The 19,509-nt window shown below is 42.4% G+C and overlaps 1 protein-coding gene across 2 annotated transcripts in view; it reads left to right on the forward strand.

Moving 5' to 3' along the window:
* LOC105282273 overlaps positions 1-19,509 on the forward strand; it is a 67,923-nt gene that overhangs the window by 19,972 nt on the left and 28,442 nt on the right. The window contains exon 2 of one of the 2 annotated variants that reach the window (XM_026972805.1): positions 10,339-13,122. In XM_026972805.1, coding sequence (XP_026828606.1) covers positions 10,873-13,122 — 2,250 coding nt within the window. In that variant the 5' untranslated portion in view covers positions 10,339-10,872. Of the gene's footprint in view, positions 1-9,568; positions 13,123-19,509 lie in introns of those variants that run through there. The other variant, XM_026972804.1, reaches the window with a different exon arrangement.

A 19,509-nucleotide genomic window follows, 5' to 3' on the forward strand; every position in this document is an offset into this window, starting at 1 on the left:
TCGTGACGACACGCCATTGCGTCACGCAGCCGGCAACCTGTCATGCAAATTTCACATTGAAGCTTAACGGCCGCAGCGTATTGTCTGTCGAGCTATCTCGATAATGGTGAAATATGACGAATTTATTGGGCATGAAGATCTCTTAAATTATGCTCCTCGATTGGGTGTCACGTGACTTTTATTTCTCTCGCTCCGGGATTTATATATCGTTTCAGATATCGCTCCATCTCACGTTCAGCATTAGTTTTACGATACTCTTTCTCTCTCTTCTTTTTAACTTCTTTATCATCGATCCTTATTAAGAAATTCCAATCGATTCGCCGTGCGTATCTGCAGCATTTAATCCCCGAATCGCGCGTGGAAAGGATAATTGGAAAATTCTTGCGAGCGTATTTCGGGCTTCCAGATACGGATCATGCTCACGATCATTCTGCAGTGCTCGATCGTTTCGCGCTGCGTTATGATCGCTTCGACACGGTCGGAATGGTAGAGGCGTGACTTTTCGGTCGCCCGGTACATCGATCATTTCCCTGAAAAAGCAGAAGAGATCGGTCGGTGGTCGGCAGTGGCGAGTTCTTTGCGCAGATTTCGAGTCCGATGAATTCCGACGAAGCATGATGCACCGCTACCGCGGAGAGACCGCGACGGGATCGTCATCGCGATCGTCTATTTGCGGTTTCTTGCTGCGAGAGTGGCAGTCGAGCGATAGTGGCAATCCTCGGTGGCGGTGCACGCCTAGTGATTTATGAAGGCTGCTTTACGTCGCGCGGTCGCTCCCCGTGCACGACGTCGCGTTACGTAACGTAACGCCGCGACGTCGTGCCGCGCGATTCTCGGGAGATACGCCGTAATTATCTCGCTGGAACGACGCGAAATCGCGCGTTAATAATACCCCGTACGCGCGCGCCTAATCCGCTCCATTTGCTGCCGATAATAAGAGACCGCGATAAAGTGTCGCGATATGACGAGGTACGACGTTAATACAAGGGGAACAACCGTTTCTTTCATAGCATGGAAGCTGTTGAGAAAATGACGTAGTTACGACAATACAGTTGTGATAGATGATTATGACGCGCGACGTGTTAATTAATATTGCACTGATAACAGTACGCGATTAGATGATTTACTGTTAAACGTCTTGCGCGTGGATGCTGCGCTCTTAGTTGATCATCCGAATGCAACGCCAATTATTATAATTAAAATTACGGTAATTATTTAGATTAACGGAGCAACCTCGAATGACCTTGACCTTGACGTATGTTGTCCCGGTCACCCTCCTGAGTGACCTTCAAAAGGTTTTAGCCGTCGCTCATTGTTTATTAAAAAGTTATTAACGAAAGAAGTTTCGAAAATATAGTAGTTATTTTGAATATTGAAAGACAAACGACGAATATGAACGAAGGAAGGAAAGTGATTTAACCTAACCTAACCTAACCTAACCTGGTTAGGTTAGGTTAGGTTATATTTTCCGAAACTGGAGCCCCGGACACTTATACGCTCGTTTTTCAGCCCGCTTCGCGGGAGGGCGGGGGAGGGACTTCGCCCCTTCCCCCCGCCAGGATCAGTGCCGTGTACCAGGTGATCAAAATCTGTACGGTGAAATCTGTAACACCGGCTCCGGCGAAGCGGGCTGAAAACGAGCGTATGTGTCCGGGGCTCCAGTTTCGGAAAATATAACCTAACCCAAACCTATTTCTGATTTAAAGCTAAAATTCCATCAAATATACTCTTTCGTAAACGTATATGATATCGTAAAATTATGCTGTATTTATTAAACTTTTTTGTTAATAACTTTTTAACAAACAACGAGCGACGGGTGAAACCTGAGTGCGGGTTATTCGGGAAGGTGACCTTTGTAATATATGTCAAACTCAAGTCCTTGCTTCGCGTGGACAGCTGAAAATTCGTGCAAAATCGTTAAACTTCTTTTGTTAATAACTTTTTAATAAACAATGAGTGACGGCTAAAACCTTTTGAAGGTCACTCAGGAGGGTGACCTCTACAATATATGTCAAGGTCAAGGTCATCCGAGGTTGCTCCGTTAAACTAAATAATTACCAGTTAAATAGCAGAAACCGCAATTATTTTTGTACCAACCTAATTCAATGCATTTATTTATTGTACACTTTCAATGCGATTTACGAAAAAAGAGATTCCTGAAAACGTCACAAAGTACACAGAAGGTGTGCGCATGTTCGTTCGAAAAGTGCAACAATCTTCATACAGACACGAAGCATTCTTATCTGATGCAGATGCAGACCTGATGCACTCGCACGATGAACGCGACGGTGCAATTATACGCGCACATCAGCACCACGTGCCCCTCCGCGGCCTGAGAGTAAATTGCTCACTTTTTCGGGCAGTCGCCCCGCGCGTGTCGAGCGCGAGGGATTATGTCCCGTCGCAGGAGCCCGCAATTATTTCGCCGGAGCTTCTGGTGCGTCCGCCGGTCATCGTCCTTTTCGCGGGGAACGCGCAATTATTCGCCGCACGAGCCACGATCGTCCGCTCATTGCATTGTGCACGCAACGCGCAATGCGCTTTCGTGCACGCGCGAAAACACCCTTACGCGTTACAGATGTTGCCTAAGGAGAATTCTCGTTGATTGATGAAGATCATGAAGAGTCGCAAACTCGAATCTTTCTATGCGAACTTTAAGCAACATTGTTTAATCAAGTAAATATCTCGAGATTTCCTTAATTAAAAAATATAAATAATTTTAATTAAATATCTTTTCGCGTATATCTCATTACAGGCGAAACAGCTGTACAACGTTGCTTTCTTGTTGCTACTTTTCTTATTTAGATTCAATTAAGTGTACCCATCATCAATGAATATTTCATTGTTGCTAAATTCGAAAAGAAAAATTAACGGCGAAGGCGGAAAGGAAGGAGCGTCGTAACGAGGCGAGATACCTGCGACATATCGACGTCTCTGGGGATATTAATATTTATGAGGCCCCGCCACGGAGTCGCGAGAGGAAAGGAGATGTACACTCCCTGATGTGCGCGAGAGAGCAAGTGCACACACCTGCGTCACGCGTACGCGTGCGTGCACGACGCGAGGACAAAGCCTCGTCGCGGCCGCGGACGTCGCTTTGCGCTTAAAAGGGGGGTATATGATGGGGGGAGGAAACTTCCTTCGAGCAGTAAGTGCGTGACGTGCGTATCCGACTTTTATATGCCTTTAACGGTCATCATCTTGCATTCGTCTGCACTCTTCGTCCTTTTCTCTTCCATTACTTCTTTGTGCCCTTTATTTTCCTGTGAGACTCTAACAAAATTCAAGATCACTATATCATTTTTTTCGTGATATAAATAAGCTCTCCGTTTTTCTCTTATTTTATTTACTATAAAATAGTTATTTACGATTTGTATTATTCTAATTTTTAGATATTTTTGTTTGATTTAAAAGTTATTACGGAATTTACAGATTTACCAGAATCTCACAGATTCGATATTACAAAATCTCGTAAGATTTCTCGCAAACGGGATTCTCGTCCATCTGCCGAGATCCCGTCGTTTCAACTCGCTCTAAGATCGCCCGGTTCCACTCCGGAAGTTGCGCGCTCGAGAAGTTGCTGCGGACTCGTAATAAAGTTGAGCGTAAAACGAGAAATCGTAAAAGCAAAGCGACGTTGAGATTGAGAGTGAAGAAGGAGGAAAGAGTGCAGGGTGGTGGGGGGCAACACGGGATTTAATGACCGCTAATTATCGGACGGTGAAAGGTTCGCCGATGACGGGACTTTTTCTACTTGCGATTCCGTGTACGAGTCGCGCGTTTCCTTGCGCCATAAACGCGTAAACGCTCATACAGGTCCATTCGATTCGGCTCGTGGAAGTATTTTGTGAGGGGAAGCGTAAGACCTCTCGACTCGATAGATATATTGGGTCGTCCGGAAAGTTCGTGCCGATTTTTAATAGATGGCGTTGGAACATGTCTGAATATATCAATGTTATTGAAAACATACGATTTATATACATATGCTTAAAGGTGACATTTCAACGCATCTTTAGGAAAAAAGTTGTTTCAGATAAATTGATTCGTGTCAGTTTTGTACTCTTTTCAAGATGGAAGAAAACAAAGAACATTTTAGACACTTGATGCTTTTCTATTACCGGAAAGGCAAAAATGCCTCACAAGCAACAAATTCGATATGTTCTGTTTACGGAGAAGGCACTTTAGCTAAAAGAACCGTACGTAAGTGGTTCGCTAAGTTTAGAGCTGGTGATTTTAACCTTAAAGACCAAGAACGCTCGGGCAGACCCTCTACTACTGATGATGACCAAATCAAGGCACTGATCGAGAATAACCCGCGCTACACGACACGTGAATTAGCAGAGATACTGAAAATATCGAAAACCACTGTCCACGATCATGTAGTGAAGCTTGGTTACGTAAGTCGCTATGATGTATGGGTTCCGCATAATTTGGCCGAAAAAATTTAATGGATCGCATTTCCATCTGCGACTCGCTGTACAAACGCAGCGAAAACGTACCATTTTTGAAGCAATTAGTGACGGGTGACGAAAAATGGATCATTTACAACAATGTAGAACGAAAAAGATCCTGGGGTAAGCGAAATGAACCAGCATTAACCACTCCGAAAGCCGGCCTTCATCCAAAAAAAGTCATGCTCTGTGTCTGGTGGGATTGGAAAGGAATCCTATATTATGAGCTCCTACCACACAATCAAATGATAAATGCAGATAAGTACTGCTCGCAACTGGACGAATTAAAGACAGCGATTCAGGAAAAACGTCCAGAATTAGCTAATAGGAAGGACGTCGTGTTCCATCAGGACAATGCCAGACCTCATATTTTTTTGACTATCCGACAAAAATTGTTGGAGTTTGGCTGGGATGTGCTACCTCACCCACCGTATTCACCAGACATTACACCTTCAGACTTTCACTTATTTAGGTCTTTGCAAAATTCTCTTAGCGGCAAGAACTTCAACTCTTTGATCGACATAAAAAACCACCTTGAGGAGTTTTCGCCGAGAAACCTAAGAAGTTCTGGGAGAATGGAATCTTCCAGTTGCGTGAAAGATGGACAAAGGTTGTGAAACAAAACGGTGCATACATAAGTCAATAAATATTTATCGACATAAAAAAATGTTGCCTTTGAATTTTCCTTCAAAATCGGCACGAACTTTCCGGATGACCCAATATATCTCGAGATAATTCACACACGATATTATTAAATTGGTGTACAGTATTATTGGGTTGGCCAAAAAGTAATTGCGTTTTTTTATATATAAATAAAAGGCGAATTTGTCATGGGAAACAAAAACTTTATTAAACAATATATTGTCCATTTTGTTTGATTATCTTTTGCCATTTTTCAGGCAACTTCATGATTCCGCGCTCAAAAAAGTTCTTATCTTTTTCAACAAAAAACTATTCCAAGAACGATTTCATATCCTCATCAGCAGTAAAGGTTTTACCATTCAAGGCGTTTTGCAAAGAACGAAACGAATGGTAATCTGATGGTGCCAGGTCTGGCGAATATGGTGGATGTGGTAACATCATGGTAACACATCCCATCCAAGCTGCAACAATTTTTCACGAGTGACCAAACTTGTGCGTGGTCTAGCGTTATCGTGGCGAAACACAACACCTTTGCGATTCACCAATTCTCGACGTTTCTGTTTGATGGCATCGTTTAATTTATCCGGTTGACGACAGTATACGTCTGAATTAATGGTTTGATTCCTCGCAAGCAGCTCAAAATACACAATACCTTTAAAGTCCCACCAGACTGACAGCATAATTTTTCTTTGGCGAATATCTGCTTTTCAAGTGCTTTCAGCAGGTTCATCACGATCTTTTTCGTTTGACGTTGTTGTAGACGATCGATTTTTCGTCGCCTGTTATCATTCGTTTCAAAAATCGATCATTTTCCTCACGTTTCAAAAGAGAATCGCAGGTGTCAATACGCTTAGCGAGATGAATTTCTTTGAGCTCACGTGGTACCCAAATATCGAGCTTACTAATGTATCCAAGTCGTTTTAAATGGTTTTCAACACTCGATTTCGATATGTTAAGATCCTCAGCAATCTCTCGTGTCGTTAAACGCCGATTCGAATCGATCAGTGCCTTTATTTTGTCATCATCAATTTCGATTGGCCTTCCTGAGCGTAGTGCATCTTTCACATTAAAATCTGCAGATCGAAATTTAGTAAACCAATTTTGACACTGCCGCAGCTTTAAAGCATCTTCGCCATATACATCAGATAACTTTTTATGAGCTTGCACAGCGTTTTTCCCTTTTCGGAAGTAATAAAACAAAATATGGGGAAAATGTTCTTTTTGATTTTCCATTTTGAAACCGACGGCAAACAAACAATTGTTAACGAAATCGCGTACTTTCTTTTTCTAAAACAAGCTTGAACCGTGAGTCGTTAACCTACATAATGAATTTGCGGTTTAGAATGAAGTTAGTTACATTTCAAGACGTGTATGTCCATTTATTGGAAAAAAACGCAATTACTTTTTGGCCAACCCAATATAATAAAAACTCAAATAAATTTCTAATTAATGGTATTTAATTAGTTTAAATAAATGGATCAAGTAAATTATTGTTTTCTCGATATAGCACGATGATAACCGAGATGTTGCACTTGAGTGTTACTCGGGGAAAGCGTCTAGCTTCATAAATTATTTTCGCATCGCTCTCTTTTCACGCATTCCGTGATCTCGCGTGGCACGCACGGCCTCGCAATAGCGATCACGGAAAGCTCTCTTTTGCCCGTAGCTCCCGAGCCGTGTCGACCTCGACAGCCGTTTCCCGACGCAGGAGAACTGTATATCATCCGCAGGACGTTTCACGTCCGCCCGACTATCCTTTCGCCGCAACGTTAATTGAATCGCGCGCGTCGAAACGGAAGTGAATAACGTAATCGACTGTTCTTCCGATTCACATTGCTTCTCGAAGAAGAACCGCTCGACCGAGAAAAATGGCATTAGGAACCATTCAACGATGAAATTCCTAACTCAGAAATTTTTTCTCACCAAGCCATACCGTCCGATTTCGCGAAGAGTTCCGTTCACCACTGTTGTGAACATTATGAATTAATATATTATTGCAAATTTCATATTTTTTAATTTATTCAAATGATTTTTAATCATCTTTAAGTAACAATATCAATCCTCAATTAAAAGGTGCTCTCTGATGAATCTTATAATTTCTGCAAACGTTCTTGCATAACAATCTTGTGTATACAATCGTGTACTATTTATTTCGTGTATATGAGCGGATTTTCCACTCCTTTTCCGCCCGCGAAGGAAATCGGTAATGTTCCATTATAATCAAGCAGCGCGTAATTAGGAGAGACGGACAATTTCAATTTGGAAAACTAGCTTTTTCTCATCCGACCTCGTAAAACTGTTTATTGGCAATTTCGCGCGTTGTGCCACATCCATCATCCTGTTGCTGCTTCCCCGTCCGCGCGCCTTAAGCGTTGTAAATCGCTTGTAATGCCCATCGTTACATTACGTCCGTGCGCGCCTACGAGCGTGCTGCGCGTTAACGACCGAAAAAGCGAGTGACGGCCTCATGCTAATCGACGACAAGATGAACTTTGATTAGGTGATGTGAGCGAAGAGGGTATAACGCTCCCTCCGCGGGATTGCGCGTGGCGCGCTAATAAATAAATTCAGACGAGCACTGATGGCATTTATGCTAATCGCGCTAGTCGCGACGGTGAAACGGCGGACATTTGGAACTTGTCTGCCGAAGTTCTTCTTCCTTCATTTCTCGTTGATGACGTAATCCAATTTTTATCTTTCTCTCTTTCATATAAATAACTCAAAGCTTGAAAAAATAAGTAGCGTTCTTGTTATATATTAACATGAATTAATATTGGCAGTATTATTTCCTTGAAAAGAAAATAAATTTCATAAGTAGCAATTCCTCGGTATGTGCAATATTATCTTATCTTACAGTTACTTCTCGTTATTTTTCATAGTCCGCTAAGACGAGCACTCTAATTCTTACTTGTACAAACACACGGAAATTGTTGTTTCGCTTAACGCACAATCCATAATTAACGAGCAGCCGATTATCTGCGTGGATACTATCGAAAAGAGCGTTCCAGATCTACGGGCATCGCGATAGCGATATAATTAATTAGTCGATGAGCGTTTCCGCGTTGCTTTCTAGCTATCTCTGAATTTCCGCGCTGGCGAGCACTTCAATTAGCCTTTGGCAAACGTCGATTCGCATCCCGAAACCGATCGTTTAGTTGGAATGGTACCTGGTATCACTCGCCTCCACCCTCGCCAGATGGTCTCAATTACTATTGGGTTGGCCAAAAAGTAATTGCGTTTTTTTCCAATAGATGGACATACATGTCTTGAAATGTAACTAACTTCATTCTAAACCGCAAATTCATTATGTAGGTTAACGACTCACGGTTCAAGCTTGTTTTAGAAAAAGAAAGTACGCGATTTCGTTAACAATTGTTTCTTTGCCGTCGATTTCAAAATGGAAAATCAAAAAGAACATTTTCCTCATATTTCGTTTTATTACTTCCGAAAAGGGAAAAACGCTGTGCAAGCTCATAAAAAGTTATCTGATGTATATGGCGAAGATGCTTTAAAGCTGCGGCAGTGTCAAAATTGGTTTACTAAATTTCGATCTGCAGATTTTAATGTGAAAGATGCACCACGCTCAGGAAGGCCAATCGAAATTGATGATGACAAAATAAAGGCACTGATCGATTCGAATCGGCGTTTAACGACACGAGAGATTGCTGAGGATCTTAACATATCGAAATCGAGTGTTGAAAACCATTTAAAACGACTTGGATACATTAGTAAGCTCGATATTTGGGTACGACATGAGCTGAAAGAAATTCATCTCACTAAGCGTATTGACACCTGCGATTCTCTTTTGAAACGTGAGGAAAATGATCGATTTTTGAAACGAATGATAACAGGCGACGAAAAATCGATCGTCTACAACAACGTCAAACGAAAAAGATCGTGATGAACCTGCTGAAAGCACTTGAAAAGCAGATATTCGCTAAAGAAAGATTATGCTGTCAGTCTGGTGGGACTTTAAAGGTATTGTGTATTTTGAGCTGCTTGCGAGGAATCAAACCATTAATTCAGACGTATACTGTCGTCAACCGGATAAATTAAACGATGCCATCAAACAGAAACGTCGAGAATTGGTGAATCGCAAAGGTGTTGTGTTTCGCCACGATAACGCTAGACCACGTACAAGTTTGGTCACTCGTGAAAAATTGTTGCAGCTTGGATGGGATGTGTTACCATGATGTTACCACATCCACCATATTCGCCAGACCTGGCACCATCAGATTACCATTCGTTTCGTTCTTTGCAAAACGCCTTGAATGGTAAAACCTTTACTGCTGACGAGGATATGAAATCGTTGTTGGAATAGTTTTTTGCTGAAAAAGATAAGAACTTTTTTGAGCGCGGAATCACGAAGTTGCCTGAAAAATGGCAAAAGATAATCAAACAAAATGGACAATATATTGTTTAATAAAGTTTTTGTTTCCCATGACAAATTCGCCTTTTATTTATATAAAAAAACGCAATTACTTTTTGGCCAACCCAATATTACGAGATGCGTGGCGCGAGATGCTGCCAGAAGACCTCCCTTATCGCGCCACGCTCATCGTTCGTGATAAATCAATATGCGCTAGATGATTCCGGGTCGATTTAGGTCATCGGATTCTTATTATAGCGTCTGACTGAAGAAAGAGCTGTGTAAACTGTTCCGGTATCGAATTTAATCCTTCAATGCATCGCTCGACTTCGTTATCTGCGTGCGATTAGACTTTAAATAAATTCAAGTGAATTTCAGCAATTATGATCGAAAATAACGGTTGGTTGGAATCCAGCGGGTGTGAGCCGGGTGTGGTGGTAGCTTTACGTCTTGGTGGCGTTACGTCATCGACCCTCGAGACCCAATTGCGTTATCAATATTGCTGTTACGACAGCTGCTGCTCTGCTAGGCGTGACCTCGCATATGTGATCTTCTTTAAACTGAGAGGAGATTATTAGCGTGCACGCACGCCAGTGTTAGCTTCGGTATTGCGTCGCGTTGATGTATCGATCGTGCGAGTTTTGTTTCGCTTCGCTTCGACATCAGATTCTTTACTAGAAAGATGGAAAAATAGACAACTTGGACTACTTTAGATTGCAACATATAGAAAGTGTGGGAAGAATATCGTGAGCAAAAGCATGATAAGTTTCACTTTTTACAAAAATCGCGAACGTATCAGAGGGATTTAGCGATTGCGTCGATTCCTGTATCGATATTTGAACGTACGATTCCAAGACAATGAATTATTCATAACAGAAATCCGTCGGTTGAAATCAGATATGAAGATCCTCGATCAGCGTGATAACGGAAGACTCGGCTTTCTGCTAACAGTGTTGTGATCGATCGGACTTTATTCGAGGATAATCTGCTTCAAGATGTTGCAAGACGTCGAGAGCTCCTTAAATTTCAAAGAACAGAAAACGTGTACACAACACATTATTCTGTTTCAAGATCAACATGAAACATGAATTTAATAAATACAAGGATAACGTGATAAAATCAACAACAACCTTGCGAATGTGGAGTGCCAAATGAAGACAACACGCAACTTCTGTGTAAGACGTGAGAGGTCATAAATCATATTCTTTCTTGGGAAAATAGAAAAACGAGTATTTTCCGAATTAAAGTAGGAAATCTTCAAACTGGAAGAAAAATAACTAAAATACTCGAGACTGTCATCTCTATTTTCTTCAAGACACGTTCAGGCTTATCAGCAAAAATTCATCATGCGAACCTTCACACGGTCCCCTTCCGCATCGAAGAAACGGAATTGCTAGCAGCTCGTTGAGGATGGAGCTGAACGTGTGTTCGCGCCGTGTGCACGATGGCTACGCGACCATACGATCGCGTGGCAGGCCACGCGCCGTCTACCGTTCCGACTCGGAAGAGTTGTTGAAGGAGGCAGGTGGTCCTTACGCCTTGCCGCGCCTCTCCAACTTCCGGGTGGTCTCGGAGGATGCGCGGCAGGTGCCCAGATGGGCCGAACTGGGCCGGGACCAGCCGCTGATCGAGAACTATGGCACCCTGCGCGCCGTCAGGTCGCGGAACCTCGACGAACCACAAAAGGTGACGCTGAAGACGTTCTCCAAACGGGAAAAGCTCGGCGGCAACCCGCGAAACAGCACTTCGCACGCCGATCTTCAGCGTTTACGCGAGAACAACGGCAAAAACTGCGAAGGACAGAAAAGGGATTGCCAGTTTGACGTCAATTCTCGCGATCAGCAGGTATGGAAGTCCGGAGAGTACGATCGTTACGTTTATGATCGGCGAGTTTACGACGTAGTACCGCTGGCGGATGATCCGGCAACCCGGAAGTCCTTTTGCGCCGTGGGCGGCACTTCTCGGCAGAATGGTTTCGCTGATGTCGATAATAATCAGCGCGACGCGTTTTTGAAGTCGGGGGAAAACATTGAGAATCTCCAGAATCATATAGTGAAAGATTCAAAAAGCGATTATGTCCTTGAGGCTAAAGCTGATCTTCACGTCGAAGTGGAGAACGATAAACGAACTAGCGATGGAGACCCGCGGAACGCCGGAAGAGACCCGATCAAAAGTCCAAAAAGTGCCTCTCTCTTCAAGAATGAGTCGGAGGACGCGAAACGAGGATCTACCAAGGACCGACAACCCATCTACGCGGTTCCCCAGGTGTACGCCAAAACCAAACGCGACCGCCGACTGGTCGTGGTGGACGGGAACTACGTTCCCAGCGGTGATCTCTATCGCACCACGGCTAAATATATAGAAGATATCAATCGAAATCTCGCGGAGATCGACAAAAGTTACGGGGAGATGAAGGCGAGTCCCAGGACATATGGGGTGATCAACCGAATTGCCAAGGGCGAGCTCCTACCAAACAGCCCATCCAATGATCTCCTCGGCTACGTCAGGAAGCGCGATATGGCACCCATGCCGCCTATCAACACCGATCTCGACGAAGTCCTTGATGATCGGAACGACAGAGAGTCCAAGAAGGATATCCGCTATCACCACAGACCGAATTCTAAGGGTAGACTGCCGCCAAAAGTCCTGCCGAGGTCCTCGTCGATCGAGAACACATCCAGGCACTCGACCGGATCCACCACTGCCTCGTCGAGCAAGTCCAGCGAGTCCTTATATGCGATCAACGAGTCTCTCGTGGAGCTACCGAAAATCAGTCCGAAGCAAGATCCAGCCTGGAACAGGATCTCTCGAGAAGTAGACTCAAGGAGCGACTCACGGGACCAATCGATGTCTAATATCGATAGGGATGTCCCGAGGAGGATCAAACGCGACGGCTCGGAGTCCAAGGATTCGTCGTCTTCAACGGACGACGATGTCTCAACGCCGAGGGAACGGTTGCCGGTCACCAGTGCGATTCGCAGGAATCGCTCTCGAGTTGATCAGGCGGGTAAACCGTCGCCAAGAAAAGAACGCTCCAACGAGGTCCTACAGAGATCAGGTAAGCTGGAGCAAGCGCGAGTTCTGGACAGCCGCTTGAAGGATCGTCGTTGCGACACCTTGCCCTCGAGGAAATCCAGAATGTCCTCCAGGCCACTACACAAGTCCAACGAAGACATGCTGGACGGCAACAGGACCTCTAATAACGCTCCTAGTCTGCAGAGGTCCTGCTCGTGCAATAACAACGTCAGTCGAAGACAGGACGTCGGTGACGAGCTCGCGGAAGCACGCAACGCAGGTCCTATCTACATGATGGACGCCACCGAGGTCATCCTGAAGGGTCAGATGGAGCGATTGTCCGGTCGCCTGCAGCGGCAAGATCGCTTCCTCAGGACTAGGCATAACTCGTTGGAGTCCGAGAAGATGATCGGTCGAAAAGACGAAATTGGACTTGGCGGTTTCGCTACTTTGCCGCGGCGGGGGAACCTCATCGCGAAGGATCAGTCGGATCCTGTCAAGAGGTTCTCCGGAAACGGAGTCCTGGAACCGTTGTACGAGCATGCGGTTAGTAACCCCGTGAAATCACGTGAAAGGCAGAACGTGATACCTTGGTGGGAACTGGCCACCAGGAAGTACAGGCACCGCAGTTGCCCATCCTTACAGGTAAATTGGGTCGTGAAATCAATGGTGGGCCGCGCCGATTAGAGATAGGCACGACGAGATCGCGGTCGTGCTACGCGAGTTTAGATCAGCGGCTCTCAACATGAAAAGCTAATAATTAATTAAATTAAAAACAGCACGGGAAAATTACGTAAAAGCACAGAGCAAAACTAATTGCAAGTAGGTACGAAGAAATTAATTATGTAAAAGTACAGCGAGAGGAGATTCGATATTTACAGATTTTACATGTTTTGTTATAATAATTTAATTAATTAAAGGAGATTTTACGAGAAAAAATTAAATTACGTACGTTAATGATGTCTACAAGCACGAGAGAGAAATGTTAGAAGAGTGAAAAATCACGGATGTTAATCCTTAGGAATTCTCAAGAACATTTACGAGAAACGTTGTAATCGGAAACTTATGAGGCCTACGGTCGTTTTATTTCTGTGATAAACAAAATGCTTCAGAATGATATACATCGCGTTTAAACCTGCGAGATCACATTTTACGCCGCTGCGAACATCAGCGAAGCGTAATCATCTTATGAGGAATTAATTTAACGGAACAAGCCATATTGGTGCAATAAACGGGCGGTTTTATGAGATCGTTCTTCAAGTGAATCACGCGACAACCTTTTTTGCCAATGTTCACATAATTATAATCCCACGCGATCAACTTACATTACATCATGAGAAACCGACGTAAATTTGCGTCAATTTTCTCTTTATTTCGATTCCTCATTTCATTTCGAAATATCGCATGAATAAACATGATATTGTTATAAATATTTTTACAGATACGTCAGAAATTCGTCAAGTCTTTACATTGATAATAATTCGTCAATAATTTATTCGAAAAATCAAGTAAAGTAAAACCGAATTAAAAATTATTGGAATACTATTGGGTTGTTCGGAAAGTTATTTCGTTTTTTCAAGGAAAAATGAAAGGCGGTTTTTTCATATTTAGAATCAATTTTATTCGGTGATGTATTGGCCATTTTGTTCCACTACCTTTCGCCATTTTTCTGGCAACTTTAAGATTCCACGCTCATAGAAGTCCTTCTCCTTATTGACAAAAAATTGAAGCAAGTGATTTTTGACGCCTTCATTTGAATCGACGTTTACATTGTTCAAAGAATTTTGTAGAGACCGGAACAAATGGTAATCGGATGGTGCCAGATCAGGAGAGTATGGTGGGTGTGGTAGCACATCCCATCCAAGCTGTAAAAGCTTCTGGCGAGTGACCAAACTTGTGTGTGGTCTGGCATTGTCGTGATGGAATACGACACCTTTCCTATTCGCCAATTCCGGTCGCTTCTGCTTGATGGCAGCATCCAATTCATCCAGCTGACGACAATACACTTTCGAATCAATCGTCTGGTTGCTTGGTAGTAGCTCGAAAAATACGATTCCCTTCCAATCCCACCATACAGAAAGCATCATCTTCTTTTGATGAATATCTGCCTTGGATGTCGATTGAGCAGGTTCATCTTGCCTGGACCATGATCGTTTTCGCTTAACATTGTTGTAAACAATCCATTTTTCATCTCCAGTTATGATTCGCTTCAAAAATGGTTCATTTTCTTCACGTTTCAACGATGAATCGCAGATGGTAATGCGTCGAATCAAGTCAATTTCCTTTAAATTGTGTGGAACCCAAATATCGAGCTTCGAAACGAATCCAAGGCGTTTCAAATGATCGTAAACGGTCGAATTCGATAAATTTAACTTTTCAGCAATTTCGCGTGTTGTTATGCGACGGTTTGCATCCACCAGAGCCTTTATTTTCTCGTCATCAGCTTTAATTGGCCGTCCTGAACGTGGCGCATCTTTCAAATCGAAATGTCCAGTACGAAATTTCGAAAACCAATTCTGACACTAACGTTCACTCAATACATCTTCTCCGTACACGGCACACAATTTTGTTCTCGCTTGCACTGCATTTTTACCCTTTCGGTAGTAAAAAAGCAAAATATTATGAAAATGCTCACTTTGATTTTCCATGTTTGATGTGATGCCAAAAAACATTACTTGACAGATCGCAACACAATGAGGATACTAAATGACGTCTGAAATGTCAGTTGTCAAAATATAAAACGAATTTGCCGCTTAGAGTAAGGTTAAGTATCGAGGAACGCGACTAACGACATCTCTTTGTGAAAAACGAAATTACTTTCCGAACAACCCAATATTTATCAAAATAATATTTATTATAAATGCGAAGTAATTCTTTGCATTTATTGTTTCATTGTTCGTTTAAGTAGATCGGAGAAGATGAAGAGCACAAAACACTTTGATTGTCGCGCAAATAGATCAATCTGAGTGCAGCGACTCCGACCGATTACAACGACGTGTCTGTGATTTACCGTGTCTTCTCTCTTCGACAACCGACGCGAGTAACAGTCGAGGCAATGAAATAATAAATTCAATAATAAGGCCCGGCCGTCGAAATTGAGCTCGGCGCATTCCGCCGCTGCATATGGAGAGACCGCGATGACACGTAATAAAGCGTAGGTTGACAATGCCCGCTCGCGGTTCCGATTGAATAATTATGCGCGCGTTAAACTCTTCGGCGCTCTTTGTGATGCCCTACCCTGACGACGACGACGACAACGACGGCGGCGGCGAGGCAGTCATCAATTGATATCGTATATAACATCGTGGATCTTACGCAAGCTTGATTGTGCATTCCAAAAATTGCTGAAGTGGCACCTCTCTCTCTCCCTTTTTTTCTCTAACAATGAAACTTTTACTGTAACGCAAAAAATTTGCAAACATCTTTGTTGACGATTTTCAGATCGATTAAAATATGAGTTATTAAATGTATTTGCAGGTAATTAAAAATTATCATTTTTCTTCATTCATGATCTTCATTCATGCTCCGAAGCATAAACAACAAAAATAAATAGTTATATTCTTCAACAAAATCGTCTCATAAAGGCGAATCATAGACTATTAAGAATGGAATTTATATATCTTCGTATTTCTGAGGACAACCCGAGTCGAAATTTTGCGCCTACTTTAATGCTTTTAGCAGTCGTACGAACCTACTTTTAGGAAAATAGAACCTAGAACTCTTACATTGAATCTCAAACTCCTACAAACAGATGTTAAGATGCTATTTTGACCCTGCAACATTCGGCTATAATCTTGATCGTAACCTGCTTTGACGCTCTAGCGGCAAAAAAGGAAATTTCGGACATATTTTAGTGTTAAAGTAGTAGCTAAATAGACGCTGAATAACGCCTCAAATGAAGAATTCGAGGTTCAATGTAGAACTAAAATCTCGACTCGGGAAAGTATAAATGTTTTTCTTATTGAGAAGTGTTGCATCTCTAATCTAAACATCAATAAAAGAAGAGAATCGCTTAAGTTGACTCTGTCGGAGCAAGACGAACATTTAAATCTATTTTCTCGTTAAATCAAATTTACGCGGCTCTTCATAAATCTTTCGTTCTTCTCCCGTTTCGGGAAAAATTGCCGAGACGGAGGGAAACGACTCGGAGCAGTAACGGTCCTGAAAGGATATCGACAAAACCATTTCGAGGTTCTCCACCATAAGTAGCTGTCATCTAATATCACGTATGCCATACTACCATAACGCAGAATATAAGTTACGAGAAGGACACAAAAAGTCTATTAACGAAAACTGGAACGAGTCTTTTAATTAAGCACTGCTCGTTATTGAAAATCAATTAGAAACTTAGACGTAAGTACGTCAATGTATAATAATAAAAATAATGAATTTTATAACAATGTCAATATATTGGGTTGGCCAAAAAGTAATTGCGTTTTTTTTATATAAATAAAAGGCGAATTTGTCATGGGAAACAAAAACTTTATTAAACAATATATTGTCCATTTTGTTTGATTATCTTTTGCCATTTTTCAGGCAACTTCATGATTCCGCGCTCAAAAAAGTTCTTATCTTTTTCAGCAAAAAACTATTCCAACAACGATTTCATATCCTCGTCAGCAGTAAAGGTTTTACCATTCAAGGCGTTTTGCAAAGAACGAAACGAATGGTAATCTGATGGTGCCAGGTCTGGCGAATATGGTGGATGTGGTAACATCATGGTAACACATCCCATCCAAGCTGCAACAATTTTTCACGAGTGACCAAACTTGTACGTGGTCTAGCGTTATCGTGGCGAAACACAACACCTTTGCGATTCACCAATTCTCGACGTTTCTGTTTGATGGCATCGTTTAATTTATCCGGTTGACGACAGTATACGTCTGAATTAATGGTTTGATTCCTCGCAAGCAGCTCAAAATACACAATACCTTTAAAGTCCCACCAGACTGACAGCATAATCTTTCTTTGGCGAATATCTGCTTTTCAAGTGCTTTCAGCAGGTTCATCACGATCTTTTTCGTTTGACGTTGTTGTAGACGATCGATTTTTCGTCGCCTGTTATCATTCGTTTCAAAAATCGATCATTTTCCTCACGTTTCAAAAGAGAATCGCAGGTGTCAATACGCTTAGTGAGATGAATTTCTTTCAGCTCATGTGCTACCCAAATATCGAGCTTACTAATGTATCCAAGTCGTTTTAAATGGTTTTCAACATTCGATTTCGATATGTTAAGATTCTCAGCAATCTCTCGTGTCGTTAAACGCCGATTCGAATCGATCAGTGCCTTTATTTTGTCATCATCAATTTCGATTGGCCTTCCTGAGCGTGGTGCATCTTTCACATTAAAATCTGCAGATCGAAATTTAGTAAACCAATTTTGACACTGCCGCAGCTTTAAAGCATCTTCGCTATATACATCAGATAACTTTTTATGAGCTTGCACAGCGTTTTTCCCTTTTCGGAAGTAATAAAACAAAATATGGGGAAAATGTTCTTTTTGATTTTCCATTTTGAAATCGACGGCAAAGAAACAATTGTTAACGAAATCGCGTACTTTCTTTTTCTAAAACAAGCTTGAACCGTGAGTCGTTAACCTACATAATGAATTTGCGGTTTAGAATGAAGTTAGTTACATTTCAAGACGTGTATGTCCATCTATTGGAAAAAACGCAATTACTTTTTGGCCAACCCAATAGATAATACGCGATAGAATGTATTTGACATTTTCATAGTTAAAATCTATTTTAATTTACGACATTTGTATGATCACAAAGGAGTATGGAAAATTGTAAACATTTTGTGGTACAAAACCAATCGTTATGAAACTTGACACAAACTTAGTACGAGGTAAAATATGAGGAAATCTAACTAAAATCGACCGGCTAAATGATTGCCAAAATTAGATTATATAAGTGGTAAATGGCACTGCTGCCACACGATTCATTGGACACATTTTCTGCTTTTTGACCAGGATCCACTCATTTAGCCGGTCGATTTTAGTTAGATTTCTTCATATTTTACCTCGTACTAAGTTTGTGTCAAGTTTCATAACGATTGGTTTTGTACCACAAAATTTGTACAATTTTCCATACTCCTTTCTGTTTTAAACTTGGCATCGCTTTTCTTGGCGTTTATGTTTCTAGAAATTCTCTCTTCGTTGGTCACTTTTAGATAACAAGAAGTAACCGATGACTCAATCTTATCGCTTGCTTCACTGCGCGACTCGTCGAAAACTGGCGCCCTTCTCTTACGTCTCGTCTCGGAGCTCGTCGTCCATCAAGAACAAGGAGACAGGCGAGGAGAGGGACCTGCCCACGATTGTCGGCAGGAGCAATTACACAATTGACTAGCATCAGAAAGGATTGACCAATCGCGAATCTTATCCTCTACTCTGTATTCCGTCTCCTTGTGCAATTCGCCCTTCCGCAGAGTCTCTCGCAATCCCGGCGGACTGATTAAAACATTAATTTTAGTCACCGGGCGCTTCGTGCGACACGCCTCTCGGCTTTCTCCAGCCGAGTCAATCTTCAAGACACGCAATTAACCCTTGCAAAACGAAGTTTGGATACTCTCGCTCAGAATTGCTACATCGTTTCTTGTTTCTCTTCATTTGCCTTCTTTTTACTCCAGATTGTGTATTGTTTCTCTCCGCGCGCTTCAAGCGCGGCCTCAACATCCACTTTCAGGGTTCCATCTCAGGGATGGAATTTTCCTCGAGAAATGAGAAATTTTCCGTCGAAAATCCGAAGCTGAAGTCAGGTAGTCCTGACGAAGCAATATTCGTGGGGCGATTCCATTCTTCTTTCCTCCGCCTCGGGTCGAAATATCAGAAAGGTCCAAACAACACGTGGTACGAGCATGTAAAACTGTCGCCAGGATTTGTGACGGGTCGCCGTACTGTAAATGCTCCTACGGAACATCCCCGTCCGCTCGCGCACACGGCTGGAAGATTTATGTGTTACGGGGGTGCATTTTCGGCTGGATATCGTGTATAAACATGCGTCCCCTCGTAGGCACTCCCTTTCTCGC

The sequence above is a fragment of the Ooceraea biroi genome, chromosome 10, assembly GCF_003672135.1.
Source record: "Ooceraea biroi isolate clonal line C1 chromosome 10, Obir_v5.4, whole genome shotgun sequence".
NCBI classification, from domain to species: domain Eukaryota; kingdom Metazoa; phylum Arthropoda; class Insecta; order Hymenoptera; family Formicidae; genus Ooceraea; species Ooceraea biroi.